The sequence below is a fragment of the Salmo salar genome, chromosome 27 (genome assembly GCF_965601325.2).
Source record: "Salmo salar chromosome 27, fSalSal1, whole genome shotgun sequence".
NCBI classification, from domain to species: Eukaryota; Metazoa; Chordata; class Actinopteri; order Salmoniformes; family Salmonidae; genus Salmo; species Salmo salar.
Genome location: NC_138317.1, coordinates 19,690,555 through 19,710,048, shown reverse-complemented (window position 1 = coordinate 19,710,048; position 19,494 = coordinate 19,690,555). Strand labels below are relative to the sequence as shown.

The 19,494-nt window shown below is 41.3% G+C and overlaps 1 protein-coding gene across 2 annotated transcripts in view; it reads right to left on the bottom strand.

Annotated features, from left to right (window-relative positions):
• The window catches only part of LOC106588624 (KH domain-containing, RNA-binding, signal transduction-associated protein 3), a 146,184-nt gene that overhangs the window by 65,557 nt on the left and 61,133 nt on the right, over positions 1–19,494 (bottom strand). For both annotated transcript variants that reach the window (XM_014177796.3, XM_014177797.3), the window contains exon 2: positions 5,919–6,046. In XM_014177796.3, the coding sequence (XP_014033271.2) occupies positions 5,919–6,046 (128 nt within the window). The remainder of the gene's footprint in view (positions 1–5,918; positions 6,047–19,494) is intronic.

The following is a 19,494-nucleotide window of genomic DNA, read 5'->3' as shown; positions in this document are numbered from 1 at the left end:
GTGTAGACAAAGAAGAGCTCTCCAGTATGTACCAAAACATTCAAAGGCCATTTTCCCAAAAGTGAGGTTACAAGTTCATCAACTTTCAAAGCAGAATTACTTTCCCATACTTTCCCATTTCTCAACTTTTATCCAATATATATATATAACAAAAAAAAACATTTAGAATGTTGCTACATAAGACCGAATCGAGCCGGTCGGTCAGAATTATTACTGTATTTGTTGTGCTGTTTATACTGCTAGAAATGTTGATGGATTAAACTGATTAATATGAGGGTGTTTTCAGACCAAGGAAAACACATTTCACAGGAGCCTATGTAGGCCTCAGGGTTTCTGGGAAACTACTGCGCTGTACAACGTGACCGGTCGGGAGTAGGCCTAAGCCACTCCGAGTGAAGAGCAAAATAATCCTAACATTTCCACACCCTAATTGTAGGCTAACCAATACCCAAGCGGAGTATTGATTTATCAAGACCAGTCCCCATGCTTGTCTCAAAGCAGTACAAAATGGTCCTGAAATACTTGACCACACCCGGGTAGGCTATTGCTTCAAATCCTATTATAACAATTGGATGACTTAGGGTGTTTCAGTAAGCAACAATTTGTTGGCTGCAAATGCATTAGCCTACTTTATTCCAATATTTCTGTCATTCAGTGATATTTATTCCCATAGTAATTTGTTATGGATCCATCCAGATGTGGTTAAAAAACAGTGCATGTGGCTGGCTATGCAAAGACATGGGTGAAGTGACATGCCTTGTAAAAATCCAATGAATTAGAAAGGCTGCTAAAACCCTTCCACCTGGTCGACAGTGTTGTTGTGTCCTTACAAGTACAGTGCACTTTCACTCCATTCTCCGCCTGACTCTCTACCAATGCCACCAGATTATTAGTTATGTTGATGTTATCTATTCGGTAACATTCCACAAGTAAATGTAATAAATAAAACGCCTACATTAAATAGCTCAGGTCTTGAAAATATGTGATATAATAATATTTGATCTGTGCTTAGTAGCGGAGGCTTCATGGCTTCGCCATCAACTTGTTAATTTAGCAGACATCACTTGCGTATACACATATTGTATACACATATTGTATACATATACACACACTGTCAACATATATATTTTAAGAATATAATGGAATATAAGACACCATGTTCATTTGTCTTAGAATAAAACAAAAGCCATTCAGTGTAACAACAGCTTTAGTAAAGAAACGTTTCTATTTTTAAACGTGAAGAGCAAGTTTTACACTACTGTTCGGAACTCAATCACTATCTTCTTCATCCGCATCCTCATCATTCAGTCAATTCAAATTCAATTGTAATACATTTTGTCACTCCCGTTCAACAACTCCAAATCACTTTTGCATGTGTGCCAAAGGGATAACTTGAAATAACATGATGTAGGTAGATTAAATAATCGAAAGGAAGAATGTGATTTTTTTTTATTAGCCTAGTGGATATCAGTATTTTAGGCATATCATGTGAATTAGGCCTCATTTAAAATAATTGTCAAAAGTGCAAGAAATACTGTTGCATGACAAACAGGTGCTGTTAGATTACAATATAATTTATCTGCCAGTTTGGAACAGTGTAAACAATACTAAATAAAGTAGAAGTAATACCATAGAGTCTGTTCTAATGAAAACTTTTTGAAAAGCCTTTAATACAGCATAGCAACGTTTAAAAACAGCCGGATTTGTGAAACTGCTTTATCCAACATTTTGTGGTTGCGTGAGACTTGGTGATCACAGAATCAGTAGGATATTAAACAAACACTGAAATAGGTAACAGAAGCAGGAACAGCAAAGGGCTGAGAGACTCACTCGTTCCTGGCTTTCAAAGTAAGTTCTATTATAATGCAGGGTTAAAGACAAATTCTTTCTGATTGTCTTTAGCATGCAGTCTCTCCTCTCGCTACAGCTACTTTTGTTTGAATTATTGTATTATAATAAATTCATATATTTGTAGGGGTTGATGCATTTTTCGTTAGAGCAAATCTGGTCTTTGATGTTGAGTTAGAAATATGAAACTTTAGTATACTTAAGCATTGAATACATTGCAAGTTTGCCCTTTTTTGTCCATTAGGTTACACGCATCTGATGATTCACTATAAATAGGATTTATTTGATTTATTTTGTTTACAGTCTTCATTGTAACCACAATGTCACAAATAATTGAACACACGGAACATGAGCGGATTAATAACTTGGTCAAAACATTTCTTTATTAAAGACTATGAGAAAGAATCTTGGTACTTATTTGTTTTGATCCAAAGCCACAAATGAGTCACTCAGCTGACAAATTTAGCTTAATTCTGCGAAATAGCCTACTAATTAGGTCAAGCCTAAATGAATATATTAAATTGCCTACATAAACTAGTACATTTCATATACAAATGAAGTAGCTCAGGTCCTGAAAAAATGTGCAATCTTTTTCCCCTCCCTACCTCGCTGGAATCTCTTTCATTCAGTTTCTTCTTCACGTCAGCAAAGAATGACCCCGTTTTTTAGAAACTCCCTTTAAGGTGCCTTAGGAAAGTATTCAGACCCCTTGACTTATTCCACATTTTCTTACGTTAATGACATATTGTGAAATGTATAAAATAAAATAAATCATCCTCACCAATCTATACACAATACCCCATAATGAAAAAGCAAAAACATTTTTGCTAAAAATAACAAAAATAGAAATACCTTATTTACATAAGTATTCAGACGCTTAGCTATGAGACTCGAAATTGAGCTCAGGTGCATCCTGTTTCCATTGATCGTCCTTGAGATATTCCTAAAACTTGATGTCTTGATCATGATTTGATTGGATAACATTTTGGGAAAGGAACACACCTGTCTATATAAGGTCCCACAGTTCACAGTGCATGTCAGACCAAAAACCAAGCCATGAGGTCGAAGAAACTGTCCGTAGAGCTCCGAGAAAGGATTGTGTCGAGGCACAGGTCTGGGGAAGGGAAGCAAAAAATGTATGCAGCATTGAAGGTCCCCAAGAACACAGTGGCCTACATCATTCATAAATGGAAGAAGTTTGGAACAACCAAGGCTCTTCCTAGAGCTGGCCGCCTGTCCAAACTGAGCAATCGTGTAGGGGCCTTGGTCAGAGAGTTGACAAAGAACCTGATGGTCATTCTGACAGAGCTCAATAGTTCCTCTGTGGAGATGGGAGAACCTTCCAGAAGGACAACCAACTCTACAGCACTCCCCTAATCAGACCTTTATGGTAGAGTGGCCAGACAGAAGCCACTCCTCAGTAAAAGGCACGACAGCCCACTTGGAGTTTGCCAAAAGGCCCCTAAAGGACTCTCAGACCATGAAAAACAAGATTCTCTGGTCTGATTAAACCAAGATTGAACTCCTTGGCCTGAATGCCAAGCGTCATGTCTGGAGAAAACCTGGCACCATCCCTACGGTGAAGCATGGTGGTGGCAGGATTTATGCTGTGGGGATGTTTTTCAGCGGCAGAGACTGGGAGACTAGTCAGGATCGAGGGAAATATGAACAGAGCAAAGTACAGAGTGATCCTTCATGAAAACCTGCTCTCAGGACCTCAAACTAGGGTGAAGGTTAACCTTCCAACAGGACAACAACCCTAAGCACACAGCCAAGACAACACAGGAGTGGCTTCAGGACAAGTCTTTGAATGTCCTTGATTGGCCCAGCCAGAGACCGGACTTGTTATTTTTATTTTTATATAAAACCTGTTTTTGATTGATCATTATGGGTGATTGTGTGTAGATTGATGAGGATTTTTTATATATTTTTTTATCAATAAGGCTTTAGAATAAGGCTGTAGCGTAACAAAACATGGAAAAAGTCAAGGGGTCTGAAAACTTTCCGAATGCACTGTATATACTTTGGAGGGGATATCACCCTTTCACACTGTGGTAAATACAGCCAGTTTGTTATTTAGAATATATTTTTTTCTGTCTTTCGAGGGAAAGAAACCAAATGCCCACCGTGCCTATTTTTCAAAAATCGTCAGTCCACATGTCAAGTGGAATTGCCCAATTGTATTTACTTGAAGTTCTCTCTCAACTCTTCTCTCTCGACTTCTTGCTACCATTATTTTTTGCCTGATGCAGGTCTCTAGTGCCAGAGAAGAGAGACTCTTGGGCTGAAACATTCAAACCTCCATTCATTTATGAAAAGATAGTACATTTGTGCCACAGTTCTAACTCCCCCTTGTAATAGTGTGGTGCGATGACAGAATGACGCAATTTACCAAAATCTGCCAGCATCTACCCCAAACAGTCACGGCATAATCTCAAAACTTTTAAGTGAGGAACCACTGTACATGCATAACCCATTCTCCATCATTGCAGGAGTACCCGCTCGGCTGACAATGAACTGTGCTGCTATGTGAATATGATAATCCAGGTTAACCTAGTTTTTAACCAGCGGCCCAATTTAAGAATGTTAGGTCTTTAATTTCATAGCTAAAGTATAATTCAATTGTTCTTAGAAAACCAAACGTCTGGAACCTTCCCTATGGTGTCCTTGGCTGTTGCATACTATTGATAGAAGAGCTGTGTTTTCCAAGACGGATATAAGCCTTCTGAACATGAGTCTAAACGGTCGCTTTCGGAAAACGCAGCGAGCCACTTCAGTGGCGAAAACCAAAAGGTGATGTTTGTTGTTCAGGGAGAAAACCCATTGGAGTCAGAGCGATCACTCTAGCCCATTGCTACCTGTCAGATTGAACAAATTGAATTTGTCTTCCTTCGGTGGCTTGTTGAGGCTCTAAACAGCGTATTAGCGGCCCCACTTATCAAAGCTGTCCAAGCAAATGTGTTTAGCTGCACTCCTATGTGACATAGATGTTTTTATGGATGACATTACATCTCCCTTTATTACACATGTCATTGTAATTGTTTTAGAAAGGGACAAAATGTAGCTCTCACCAGGTTATCTAGAAGACATAAATCTTGCACCGACGAAAGTAGTGCACTAAATAGGGAATAGTGTGTCAACACAGGTTGTTGAGCCTTCTGCAGCTTTCTGTCCTCTGAAAGCCAGGTCAATCATCTACAGCCACTCTCAGAGAGGACTGAGGTGAAATCCTGAGTGAAGACATCATCATCACCTGAGTGAGGCATCTCACGTTTACGCTAGCCTCTCCGCCACCCTACTAGCCTTGCTGTTATGGTCCCTGTGGGAGCCGTCTGTCATGTAGCTGCCGTGTGGCGCCATTAAAGGCTGATGCTGATGCTGGGAGCTTTGTCTCAGAGCGAAGGGCTGAGGGGCTCTCATCACATGGCTAGAGGAGCACAGCATTATCACTCAAACAGCATGGGCTGTTTCATCTTCACATGGAGGTTACTCTGAGAGGTGTGAGGCTCTGTGAGAGGCTCTGTTTCTATTTGCTGGAGCGAGAGAAAAAAAGGAAAGCGCAGGTGCTCTCTCTCTCTCTCTCTCTCTCTCTCTTTTTCTTTCTTTCTATTGTTATATATCTGCTTTGTCCTCGATAGACATGCATATTTTTTCCCCCAGTTTGTCTTTTCAAAGAAAACATGCAAGGTGCCAAAAGCAATTAGATAGAAATGAAAAGACCAAGAACAATTTAAACCTAGACATCTCTGCAGGAAATAGCATCCTCAAACATGCATCAGTAGTGAGTCATTGTCTCAGGATCAAACGGAAAGCATGAAGGAACATAAAGAGTGACAAGCACATGGAGACACGTCATTGACCAAGGTCATCAAGCTGACGGGACGTCATCTAACAGAAGAATGGGAGGGGTTCTATAAAATTAAAGGTGATTTGCACTAATGTTACAAAAGCGTAAAATAGATGTTTGGAGAAGAAAACACATCACAGAGGCTAACTGAATAGAAACCATTCTTTGTTTGCAGTTGCACAGTACGATCTGAAAATATGTAGCCAAATCCAGCAGTACTTACTTTGGGAAACTGTTTGACGGGTATTAACACTTTCTGGCCCAGCTTCATGTTCTTGTTGATGACGACATCAATGAACTTCTCCTCTTCTTTTTCTTCTTTTCCTTCATCTTTTTGTAGTTTTTCAATTTCTACAGGGAGAAAGATAAAAGCAAGATAAGAGTCAATGACTATAAATGATTAAGACAAAAAAGTGATCAAAGGATCAAAAGATGTCCGTCCATTTTCTCACAGGAGTTTGCTGAAGTGAAATAATATCATTTACGTGTGCCAGTTTGCCGGTTGGTTTGTTGTTGCTCAGGCTCACACCTTTTTGCTTTCTCAGTCAACTGTGAAATAGGCTCTTTTGGCAATGCTGTAATTTACCTGGATATGGTTGTAATCATAGCATAGTCATTCATCGTGCCCATTGGAAGAAGCTCTCTGTCTGGTTTGTAATATTTTGTAATATAATAGTAGGTAGATCAAATGTGACTTTCCCAGACATTTGAATAGCTTTCATGTTTTACCTCATGAAAATGTATAATTAGGGAGGCAAGTATATCTGTAGGTTATGTAAAATATTGGGCGTGATGGTTTAGAAGGTAGCCTTTGATGTATTTGAAGATGTAACCTTGAAGGATCAATGAGATGGATAACATCTGTGTTCAGGAGCCAATAAAATGGTAATGTAGGGGGGGCCAGGGAGGGCCAGGTAGGGAGGGTTACCAAGGGCAGAACCGAAGCCTTCAGGCTAGCATTGGTCAGTGGACACTTTAACTGGGGTAGTGGAGGGAAGACTTCAATAGAAACACACACATTATCTATGGACATATACTACCTACTAGGGCTACAATTACAATTACCGTATAACTGTGTAACCAACGGTGATGGATGAAGACCGTCATTAAAATCAAATAACCATCAATATTATTGTATTTTTTTTTTTTAAATGGGGAATGACCACAAGGCAGCAGAAGCACACATAACACTAGGATGAATAGAACAGGCTTGGAACTTCTAACCCTGGCAATTTGACTGGTAAACTAATTGGTACACTCACAATAGCTGCCTGGTATTGTGATGCAATAATTTCCATGGTAATGTGCGTATAATGTTAATTCAAATGATGTTAACTGATGTGGCTCATGAAATGGTATGTATTTTTTGTAATGTCAGTTGAGTTGAACCAACAAATCACAGCACATATTTTAGCACATATTTTACTTCCTGCTTTGCTCCTATGGGTACACTCGCAATGGCCGCCAGTCCACTCATTATGCCATCATTGACCTGAATGGGGATGCACGTTCTATTCACAGTGGAGTGTATTCATTGGTTGCCAAAGGAAGCCAGGCTTCCCTCAAAAATTTACCAAGAAAAAAAGTCTAAAATAATTTATCTTTAGTCTCTCTGTGTTTCATAACGTTTCTTCAATTTGGAAGAGGCTAAATGTATCTCACCGGAGAAAGCATCCGAGCGATGCTGTCAGGTCAAAAGGAGTATGATATTGTTGCTGCCCATAGCATTGAATGCAAGGGAAGCCAGCGAGCATCTGGCCTCCCTTGATAAAATAATTTATACAATAATAGCCAATCAGCGTTGAGTTAAACTGAGTGAGCTCAACTGTGAATGGTCCTGGCGCACCAACAAAAATGTGTCAAGGGAAGCCAGTTTGGATTTGGCTTCACACCATTAACACAGCTAGAACAATGAGCTTTTCCAGTCATATCACATCGAAAGCCAAAAGTCATTGACAGAAAAAAAACATTGTGTTGTTGCCCTCCAGTGGCTAGCTAGCTAGTTCAAATGGGCCCTTTCCTAAATTAGTCATGGGTGGAGATAAGGATTTGGACTTGTAGCTTCACTTAATTATCCGTAATGCTCCATGATTACATCTGCGATTTTAATGGTGATTCTTATCCAGCCATAAATTCATAAATTGTGCCTCTGGCTTGAGAGGATGGAAGTTCAATATGTAGCTAGATGTAGAAGGCTAATGCTAACTAGCTGGCTAATGCCCATGAAAGGAAGTTAGGCTAGCGGGCAAGCATTTTATCAAGGTAGCCTATGACAACAAAAACTAAAAGTGCGTACTGTATGACAGAGTGATAGACCATTTCGGCAACATGAAAGAGAGGAGGATGGCATTGGCAGTTCTCTAAGTAGGGTGAGTCAACATGTTTTTTCTACATACACACACACTCACACACACACACTCACACACACAGAGAAATCAGTGCCATGGACAGCCACATTATATTTAGCTTATGTTGATTGGACTAAATTGTTTTTGGTATCTTTTAGTTCTCACAGTATTAGACTAAGTATAGGTGATTTGATGATGATGAAAAGTTGAAGTTGAAATGGTGCTGGAATAGTGGAGGCAGCTCCTGTTTTCTCTCGATAACTCTCTGGTGTTCTAAATCAATAGTTGTTTAGTAGTCTGAAAATGTCAGAAACATGAATAACTTGCTTGACCATGCTGTAGGTCATGTACCTGTTTCTCACATGTAATATGCTTTGTGGACTTCACCAGACAGATGTTGCTCTCTGGTTTTGTGATGAAACACACGGTGGTTGAATTTATTCTGCCCGCCGTGTCTTCTTATTGTCTTATTCTTATAGGCCTATATATCACGGTGGTAAGACATATGAACTAACAGGTTATAGAGCAAACAACGCAATTATCACAACACATAGGTTGTTATATGACTTTTTTTCCTGGCTTGGCTTCCCCAGTGATTTATAACCATGTACCACTACTGTCTATTCAGCACAGTCAGAAGCAGAGAGGAGAAAATGTGCGTAAAACAATTATAATAAAAAACAAACATTTTATATATATATATATATATATATATATATATATATATATATATATATATATATATATTATTTTTTTTGCTATTCAAATAGTTATTACAGTGACCACGGTCATTTGGCTGGCCAATTATTGTCATCCAAAATTCCATGACCATCACAGCCCTACTGGCTCAGCATGATATCAGAGTGTAACTTGTGTGACACGTGTAACATCTGGGTCTTTCACATACAGGCTAATAAAGCCATGGTAGTGATGTGAAGAAATTGAAAACAAGTTGTCTCCAGATTTGACTTTCTACATATCATTTCCATCACATCTTGAGGTCTTGCTTCTCTGAGTTTTTTTTTACTTAACTCAGCAAGTCAGTTAGGAACAAATTCTTATTTACAATGACAGCCTTGTTCAGGGGCAGAACGACAGATTTTTACCTTGTCAGCTCAGGGATTCGATCCAGCAACCTTTCGGTAACTGGCCCAACACTGTAACCACTAGGCTACTTGCCTCCCCTAGTTGACAGCATTAGATTCCAAGAATGAAGTGAAAGACTACAATAACGGATATATCAGTAAGCTGGAATCTCTTCTAAGCCTGAACTCATCCCAGGAGCAGATTCCTCACATTCTGAGGAGAGCCCAGATGAATATTAATATGTGGCCTTACAGAGAGTCTGTCTTTGTTCCTCAATGCTCTGGTTGTCCTCAGGGCAATATTCAGTATCCTGTGGATGAGTCGATACCTCGTTATTGGTTTCAACAGTTCTCTGATGTGTCGGTGAAATCCCTCAATGTTCACGGCTATAAGGATTTTAAAACATCTGGGCCTTAAATGTGTGGATATTTCCCATCTATAATACCTAGCTGTCCCCTCTATTGAAACAACCTAAACTGCAGTTTGGTGTTCTATTTCCACATTGGTTTGGTTAACAGGTATCAAGAACACAGTGTTCACTAAGAGGGCCCTCTTCTCCTCCGAACCAGTGGTGACTGTAGTGGTGGATGCATTTCAACTGGCCCTTAAGTCCAAGAAAAAGGTATTGTTTGATGGGTACTGTGGTTCTTCTTCCTCCATCAAAGAGGATAGATATGTCATTAAAATTGTATTTACAGCTTTACAAGGCCTCCGTGGGCTTCGGTGATAGCTAGGATCTACACAGTAGGGGGCCTGGCCCAGCTCCCAGATGTCTAGTCCTCTATTAGACATGGAATCACTAAAGAAAAGCAGTGCACTTACTTAGACCACATCCATCCTTCCATTTAAAATGCATTAACTGGAAGAGATTTGCAAGATTATGCTTGACTTCCACATCAGACTGTGAGCGGTGAGGAGTTGAGATGAGGGGGTTGTTACATCCTCTAATGTCACATTGCAGAGAAGGTAAATGTTGCGATGTGATATTAAGAAGATCAAGCATCAGAGGTCTAATAGCGTTCACATCAAATATTGATCATGCAAACTATGTGGGGAATGCATACATTGTATTTGTGGCTAAACCGTGACATTTTCACCAAACTCCTTGAGACTAGTTGATAGATGCATAAGGTTAAGCGTATTACATTTCTTCCAAACCGGAGGCAATGTGGTCCTGGGCAATAATGGTCACACACCATGAGTTCGGCGACAAATGCTTGGACATTATTCTTCTAAATGTGTTCTGTCCTGCTCCTTACTCTGTCTTCATGTTGTTTTTGTTATGTTTTTCCAGAAGAAAGACATTATGTCTTTGTACAAACTTCCTCAGGCAGAAAATGTCCAAGTCTACTTTTGTGATGGTAAAGCATGTCAGAGCTTTGAGAATTTAGACATTACAGAAAAAGAGAGAAACATGTTATGCAATGTTTCTGTGATATAGCACGAACCAAACATTATTACCATAAAAGGCTTCTTCAAATTCCTACATAAAGAAAAATAAGTAAAACTGTCTAACTCCACATTCTAACTCAATTGGCTGGAACAGACTGGTGCTTTAGAGTTAAATAAACATAATCATTTATTTGGTTACTTGTTTTATGTAGTAGTGTCTTAATCGATTTCCCAAACTTTGCCGTGTAGCCTATGCATCCTATATATTTCTGTCTCAACTTAATACCGAAATACTTCCCAGTCAAACAGACTATATAAAATGGTGTCATGATACAACATTATAGTACGTGTATATTATATTAAGAAAGAAACAACATGAGTAAGAAACACACAATATAAGTGGTCTGTAGGTTTGGGTAGCTAGATTTACCAGGTTACAGATCAATACCAGGGCTACCTGCTGTCATCTCAATGTGCCACAGTCTTGTGTTAGCCCAGTTTTTGATGTAGATGTTATTTTCCCCTCAAATTGCCCCCTGCTTGTGACTCTTTGTAGATTTCCATGACAACTGACAGACTCTGATGAAAAGCACCATACTCTGGGTTTCAGTCGGTTAAGTGATTACCTGAAGCCTCCAGGTGACATTGTGTGGTCAAAAGAACTTCATATTAACACAGATGGAATTTAACTCATTTCTCTCTGTCCTTTCAAACAGATGGGACTCTTAGGGCTGGGAAAAAAACGGACTTTAAGTTGACATTTAATAAAAAATATTCAAAATGCGTTTGTTTGTTGATTTCCTCTTTATTGAAAAATACAGTATATTGTTTTCTTTCTGCAAAAGAGATAATGAGTTTTACTTTTGGCTTTTAAGTGAAATTAAGGACCAAATGAATAGAAATGCTGAAACAGGAATGTCATGTCATTATTCTGTAATGTTCTGAAGCAAAGCCTTAATGACTGTGCAGACCTAGAACAACCCTGGTCAGTTTCCTCACAACAGGAGACCAGGCGCTCCTCGCCTCTGTTCATTAAATCAATCTCAGACAGAAATCACTCTAAAATGCATTTACATTTGAATTATCAATGCCTCCTTCTCTTCCTCCACCTCTACAGCTCCACCTCCGTATAGTGATAGAGAAATGATCGCTACATGAAAGCAGGCTGTTGACAAACTGTCTTTGTTTCAATCCTAATATGACCACCAATTCAGTGTGATTCAGGGTGTCAGGCTGTGAACCGAGTTAGAGAAAACGCGCAGCTCAACACTCAGACCCTCCCATCATGCAGGGTGGTCTCAGCTCAACACTCAGACCCTCCCATCATGCAGGGTGGTCTCAGCTCATCACTCAGACCCTCCCACCATGCAGAGTGGTTTCAGCTCAACAATCAGACCCTCCCATCATGCAGGGTTGTCTCAGCTCAACACTCAGACCCTCCCATCATGCAGGGTGGTCTCAGCTCAACACTCAGACCCTCCCATCATGCAGGGTGGTCTCAGCTCAACACTCAGACCCTCCCACCATGCAGAGTGGTTTCAGCTCAACAATCAGACCCTCCCATCATGCAGGGTTGTCTCAGCTCAACACTCAGACCCTCCCACCATGCAGGGTTGTCTCAGCTCAACACTCAGACCCTCCCACCATGCAGGGTTGTCTCAGCTCAACACTCAGACCTACCTACCATGCAGGGTTGTCTCAGCTCAACAATCAGACCCTCCCACCATGCAGGGTGGTCTCAGCTCAACACTCAGACCCTCCCACCATGCAGAGTGGTTTCAGCTCAACAATCAGACCCTCCCACCATGCAGGGTTGTCTCAGCTCAACACTCAGACCCTCCCACCATGCAGGGTTGTCTCAGCTCAACACTCAGACCCTCCCACCATGCAGGGTTGTCTCAGCTCAACAATCAGACCCTCCCACCATGCAGAGTGGTTTCAGCTCAACAATCAGACCCTCCCACCATGCAGGGTTGTCTCAGCTCAACACTCAGACCCTCCCACCATGCAGGGTTGTCTCAGCTCAACACTCAGACCCTCCCATCATGCAGGGTGGTCTCAGCTCAACACTCAGACCCTCCCATCATGCAGGGTGGTCTCAGCTCAACACTCAGACCCTCCCACCATGCAGAGTGGTTTCAGCTCAACAATCAGACCCTCCCATCATGCAGGGTTGTCTCAGCTCAACACTCAGACCCTCCCACCATGCAGGGTTGTCTCAGCTCAACACTCAGACCTACCTACCATGCAGGGTTGTCTCAGCTCAACACTCAAACCCTCCCACCATGCAGGGTTCACTGTCTTTGTTTCATTGCTAATATGACCACCAATTCAGTGTGATTTAGGGTATCGGGCTGTGAACCTAGAAAGAGAAAGCGCGCAGCTCAACACTCCGACCATCCAACCACACAGGGTTCAGCCTCAGTTCAACACTCCGACCCTCATGCCGTCCACCAATTTCACTGGCTCCCTGACAAGGTCAGTCTGGCGGCAGGAATTCGTTTTGGTCCCTAATCTGGAGATTACGTTCTCCTTTCCCGGCCCAGTGCTGGGCTCTCTCTCTCTCTCTCTCTCTCTCTCTCTCTCTCACTCTCTCTCTCTCTCTCTGTCTCTCTCCTTTTCTCACTGCTCACTGTGCCTTCTCTCACCCTTTCTCCCTGCCCTCCCAGGCCCTATCTCTCTCCCTGCAGCCCCTGCCCCCATCTCCTTCCCTCTCTCTCTCTCTCTCTCTCTCTCTCTCCCTCGCTTTCTCTCCCTCGCTCTCCCCTGGCCCCTGGCAGCCGGGTTCTCTGCTGTGAGGTAAGTAATGTGCCCAGACCTGCGTACAGCCAGCAAACAATGTCCAGGATTAAGACTGCAAACTCTCCCTCCCTGCAGCCCCTGGCAGCCCAGCTATGTTAAAACTGAGACTGAGAGGCCCTCCACCACTGCAGGGGGCCTTTTCAACTCAGCAGCCTGCCCGTTGGTATCAGGAATACACCCAACTAACCTGGGCCTCCTCTGTTCTCTGTTCAGTTAAATCTTCCTCTCTCATCATTCTCATAGAGATGATAGAGTATATAGGAATGCAGTTATTTGGCCTGCCCCACCCTGCCTTACTGATAGTATTGGGAATACAGTGCCTTCAGAAAGTATTCACACACCTTGAGTTTTGCCGTATTTTGTTGTGTTATACCATGAATTTGAAATGGATTAAATTGAGAATTTTTGACAATGACACAATACCCCATGGAATGATGTTTTCTGACATTTTTCATTTAAATTAATTAAGAAGGAGACGCTGAAATGTCTTGATCAATCAGTATTCAACCCCTTTGTTATGGCAAGCCTAAATAAGTCCAGGAGTAAAAGTTTGCTTCACAAGTCACATAATAAGTTGCATGGACACACTCTGTGTGAAAAATTATGATTTTTGAATAACTACCTCATCTCTGTACCCCACACATACAATAATCTGTAAAGTCCCTCAGTCGAGCAGTGAATTTCAAACACAGATTCAACCACACAAAGACTAGGGAGGTTTTCCAATGCATCACAAAGAAAGGTACCTATTGATAGATGGGTAAAAAAAAAAGAAGCTGATATCCCTTTGAGCATGGTGAAGTTATTAATTACACTTTGGATGGTGTATCAATACACCCAGTCACACAAAGATACAGACATCCTTCCTAACTCAGTTGCCAGAGAGGAAGGAAACCGCTCAGGGATTTCAGGATGCGGCCAATGGTGACTTTGAAACAGTATAATGGTTGTGGTAGGAGAAAATGATGATGGATCAACTACATTATAATAACTCCACATTACTAACCTATTTGACAGCGTGACAAAGCAATTATCTTTTTGTCCTGAATACAAAGCATTATGTTTGGGGCAAATCCAATACAACACATTACTGAGCACCACTCTCCATATTTTCAAGCATGCTGGTGGCTGCATCATGTTATGGATATGCTCGTAATCGTTTAGGACTGGGGAGTTTTTCAGGATAAAAAAGAAATGCAATGGAGCTAAGCACAGGAAAAAATCCTAAAGGAAAACATGGTTCAGTATGCTTTCCACCAGACACTGAGAAACAAATTCAAATTCACCTTTCAGCAGGACAATAACCTAAAACACAAGGCCAAATCCACACTGGCGTTGCTTACCAAGAAGACAATGAATGTTCCTGTGTGGACGAGTTACAGATTTGACTTAAATCTACTTGAAAATCTATGGCAAAACCTGACAATGGTTGTCTAGCAATGATCAAGAAGCAATTTGACAGAACTTAAAGAATTTTGAAAAGAATAATGGGCAAATATTGCACAATCCAGGTGTGGAAGGCTCTTAGAGACTTACCCAGAAAGACTCACAGCTGTAATCACTGCCAAAGGTGCTTCAACAAAGTATTGGCTCCATATTTCTGTATATTTCTAAAAGCATGTTTGACTTTGTCATTATGGGGTATTGGGTGTAGACGGGAGAGGAAAAAATCTATTTAATACATTTTGAATTAAGGCTGTAACACAACAAAATGTGGAATAATACAAGGGGTATGAATACCTTCTGAAGGAACTGTATTTTGGATAAAGACAGCTGCATAACAAAAAGAAATACAGCCTTAAAATTCATTATTTTACTGTGATATTATACTGTGGTATAATGGTTCGATGAATTCAGTTATTTCTTTTTGTTATAAATTGTTTATAGATTTGTACAGCTATAAACAATTTAGACAATTCCTTGTCATGGCAATGGGAAGAAGCAATTGGGGGTTTTTCTCATCTAACTGGAGGAGTCTTGAATTGCATATGCATTTTTATATTTCCATATAACAGTCTGGGGAGACAGAGATGTTTAAGTTCAGAAGACAGTCAAAGACATCAAAGGATAAAAATGTGGCTTATGAGTTCTTATTTCTCATCCTCAACCAAACTACTAGATACTAGATACTCATCTCGGTGTCCTCAGCTCATACTGATGCCCTTCATAAAAGTAGAGGACATGATATACTCCATGTAGACATATCATGACAAGCTTTATTAGGATGTCAAGTCAGGTCTCCAAGCAGTTCATATAGAGATTACATTTTCAGCAAAAATTCAAGCATCTGCTATATGACTATATTTGCAAAGGTTTCTTAAACTGCAGAATAATGCAATTTCCATGCTGTGTCCCCTGGAGGCAGATTCATAAAATAATCAAATAATTACCAGTTATATATATAGTTCAGAGTCAGAATGAGTCCCAAATGGCACCCTATTCCCTACATAGTGCACTACTTTTTGACCAGGGTCCATAGGGAATAGGGTGCCATACAGGGTGGGACTCATGCAGTATTAACTCTGAACAACATCCCTTGACTAGTAGACTAACTCTGAACTCCGATCTCTGTCATGGCAAAGCCTTGTCTGATTAAGCTGTGTTCTTCAGAAAGACAGTGCCTGCTAGCCTGACAGCAGTGTAATAACCATAACCATTACATTACATGTGGCCCCAGCCAGTGTGACAGTCTTCTGCTGTCACAACCAATCTGGGTTACAAGTCTAAGTAGCTCCAATGAACTCCTCTGACCTACATATCCATGCAGACTCAAATATCTCCTTGTTCACTGTCTCAATCCACTTAAGACTGAAATAAGTACAATATTTCAAGGCCCCGAAAGAAAACAAACAAACCATGAAATACAAACACACACGCATGCTCACACATGGTAAAGATATGTCCCCAGACACCCTGCTATAAGACTGCCTCGGTTGCATATTCAACAACAAACCATTATGCAATATGTTTTGTTTACTAAAATATCTGAAAAGCATTCCAAAAACCCCAGACAAGGCATATTCTATATGTAATGTATGTCTTAGTGTAAAACTAAAAGAGACTTTGAAGATACTAAAGAAACCCTATGTAGATTTAAGCACGCTAGTATACTGTATCACCACCACTGCACTACATTTAACTCAAACTAAAACAGTTAGTTACTCTGACACTGCAGACGTGAGACTCCAACACACTGGCTCGTGCCTCAAACCTGTTATATAGGTTAATGGCATTCTCTATGCATAATTCACAAATATTGAGTTCATAAAACATTATGTTTTTCCCACAAAACAATAGATTAGCAGAAAATGAAGCTGGCTCTGGAGAAACATCGCCCCAGCAGGATAAAGTACCCACATAGAGAACATCCCATGTGGAGAACATCTGAGGTTCAGATAGCTAGTTAGGTATACCTTACTGTATTAAATATGCATGAAAGCAGGGCCTCCTGTGGAGCTGGATAATACAGGGATACAGTAACAGAAGGCTGGAATGATGGTCTCCCACACCAATGAGATGCTACTGGAAGCTACCACCCACCACCATAACACACACACACTCCAAATAGAAGCTTCCCCTACACCTGTCCTCTCCCCTCACATCTGTCCTGCCCCCCACCCCCCACCCCCCATCCCCCCCTGCCCATTTGACGTCTCCATCAGCCCCTTTGCTTCTCCAGCCGTCCAATCCTAGACACACTAGACTACCTGCACTTTGAAGGTGTCTGATTAAAAATGCAGTTTAGGAGGTTGTGGAAGAGCGAGATGAGAGTTGACGTGAGCTATCCTGGGGAAGGGACCAGACGCCTTTCTCCTGTCAGATTCACTCTAAGATTAACCACTATCTCTGTGTGGCCAGCCTGAACAAGAACTCAGATGCCTGCCCATGGCTCCTTATGGCATCACATAAACTCTGATGCTGGTCCACCGTTGGAAAATAAACACATAACAAACACTAAAAACTACAGCTGTAGATTCTGAACAGATTCGGAGGAAATGTTCACCGTAACACACTTTGCATGTCGATATGCTACAGTGAGTGAGAGCACTCAAATAAATGGTACTGTACCAACATATGTGTCTGTCTTTTTATCCAACTAGAATTCATGGGTCCAACCACACGCCTACTTGGCATGATACGCCTTTCTCTGAGATTGCTTTCTAAAAGGAACAGCACAGCAACACTGCTTGAACTATTAATATATAATTAGCATGAGCTGATGTTTATCGGTTCAACGTCGCTTAGCCAAATGAAGCTTCCCATCAAACCATCATTAGGCTCTGAAAGGAGGGGGGACGTGAAAAGAGGAGAAGGAACTGTGACTTGGCGTAATGATGGTCATTATCTGGAATTCATGTCAGGTTACATTATCAAAATGCACTGAATCATCATAACTCATAACGACCTGAGAGCCTTCCTTTTTCATTTAAATTACTCATCTGGTGTCAATTAGAACTGCAGACGAGGCTGAGGCTAAAAGGGAGATACTGCTGCGGCGCATGGAAGTGCTTTTCAAGGGGAAGTCCAGGATTTAAGGTAAGACAGTTGAACAAATCTCGTGAGGTATTTTAATAAGCTAGCTTTTTCAAGAATCAATCGATATACACTGAGTGTATAAAACATTAAGCTCTTCCACGACAGTCACCCCGCTCCTCCGCACACTCCACTGGCTTCCAGTTGAAGCTCGCATCTGCTACAAGACCATGGTGCTTGCCTACGGAGCTGTGAGGGGAACGGCACCTCCGTACCTTCAGGCTCTGATCAGTCCCTACACCCAAAGAAGGGCACTGCGTTCATCCACCTCTGGCCTGCTCGCCTCCCTACCTCTGCGGAAGCACAGTTCCCGCTCAGCCCAGTCAAAACTGTTCGCTGCTCTGGCACCCCAACGGTGGAACAAACTCCCTCACGACGCCAGGACAGCGGAGTCAATCACCACCTTCCGGAGACACCTGAAACCCCATCTCTTTAAGCAATACCTGGGATAGGATTAAGTAATCCTTCTAACCCTCCCCCCCTACCCCTCCCCCCTAAATCGCTCTGGATAAGAGCGTCTGCTAAATGACGTAAATGTAAATCAAGGTGAAAGCGATGATCCCTTATTGATGTCACTTATTAAATCCACTTCAATCAGTGTAGATGAAGGGGAGGAGACAGGTTAAAAGATTTTTAAGCCTTGAGACAATTGAGACATGGATTGTGTATGTGTGCCATTCAGATGGTGAATGGGTAAGATAACATTTTGAAGTACGGGGTATGGTAGTAGGTGCCATGCGCACCGGTTTGTGTCAACGCTGCTGGGTTTTTCACGGTCAACAGTTTCCTGTGTGTCAACAATGGTCCACCCCCCAAAGGACATCCGACACAACTGTGGGAACATGGGTCAGCATCCCTGTGGAATACTTTCGACACCTTGTAGAGTCCATGCCCTGACGGATTGAGGCTGTTCTGAGGACAAAATTCAGAAGTTAAAAAAAATGGGTGTACCAATCCCAGAATGCCCCTTTAAAGGGTTAGCTAGAGCCTACTGGTTGGTTTGACTCCATACAGCCAAAACATGTTACAGACATACAGTCACAGAGCCTTTTAAAATGTCACTTCTTTGTAATACAAAACATTTGTATGAGCTTTTATGGGAAAAGTCAGAAATTATGGCATTGCATTGTTATTGATATTGATTCTGTCTACTATGAAGTATTTTCCCTCACATTGATACATCATTAATAACATCTAATAGACTGAAACTCAACAATGCATGCCATATCCTTAGAAGGCCACAGTCCTTGGGTTATCCTGTGTCTAGCGCCTCCTGAGCTGCTGAATCTATTAGATTACAGACAGAGTGCCTCTTCATGGCACTAAGCATCAAACAACCCCAAAACATAATAAATCAATATCCTAATTGAAATAAGAGCCTTGATTTTCTCTTGTAGATGATGCTACACTTATTTATGCTGAGTGATAGAGTCTGTTTTTGGTATCAATGGCAAGGGGGTCAGGGGGGTAGTGGGATAACATGCCAGATCAGATCTACTAATATGGACCTTGTTGTTTTATTACCATAGTAACAGATTATCTGGCAGCTCTGTATCTAGGATCAGAATGTAATCCAGATGTAAATCCATGGAGAACACGGTGGCAGATTCTAGCCTGCTGTAGTCTACACCATGTATC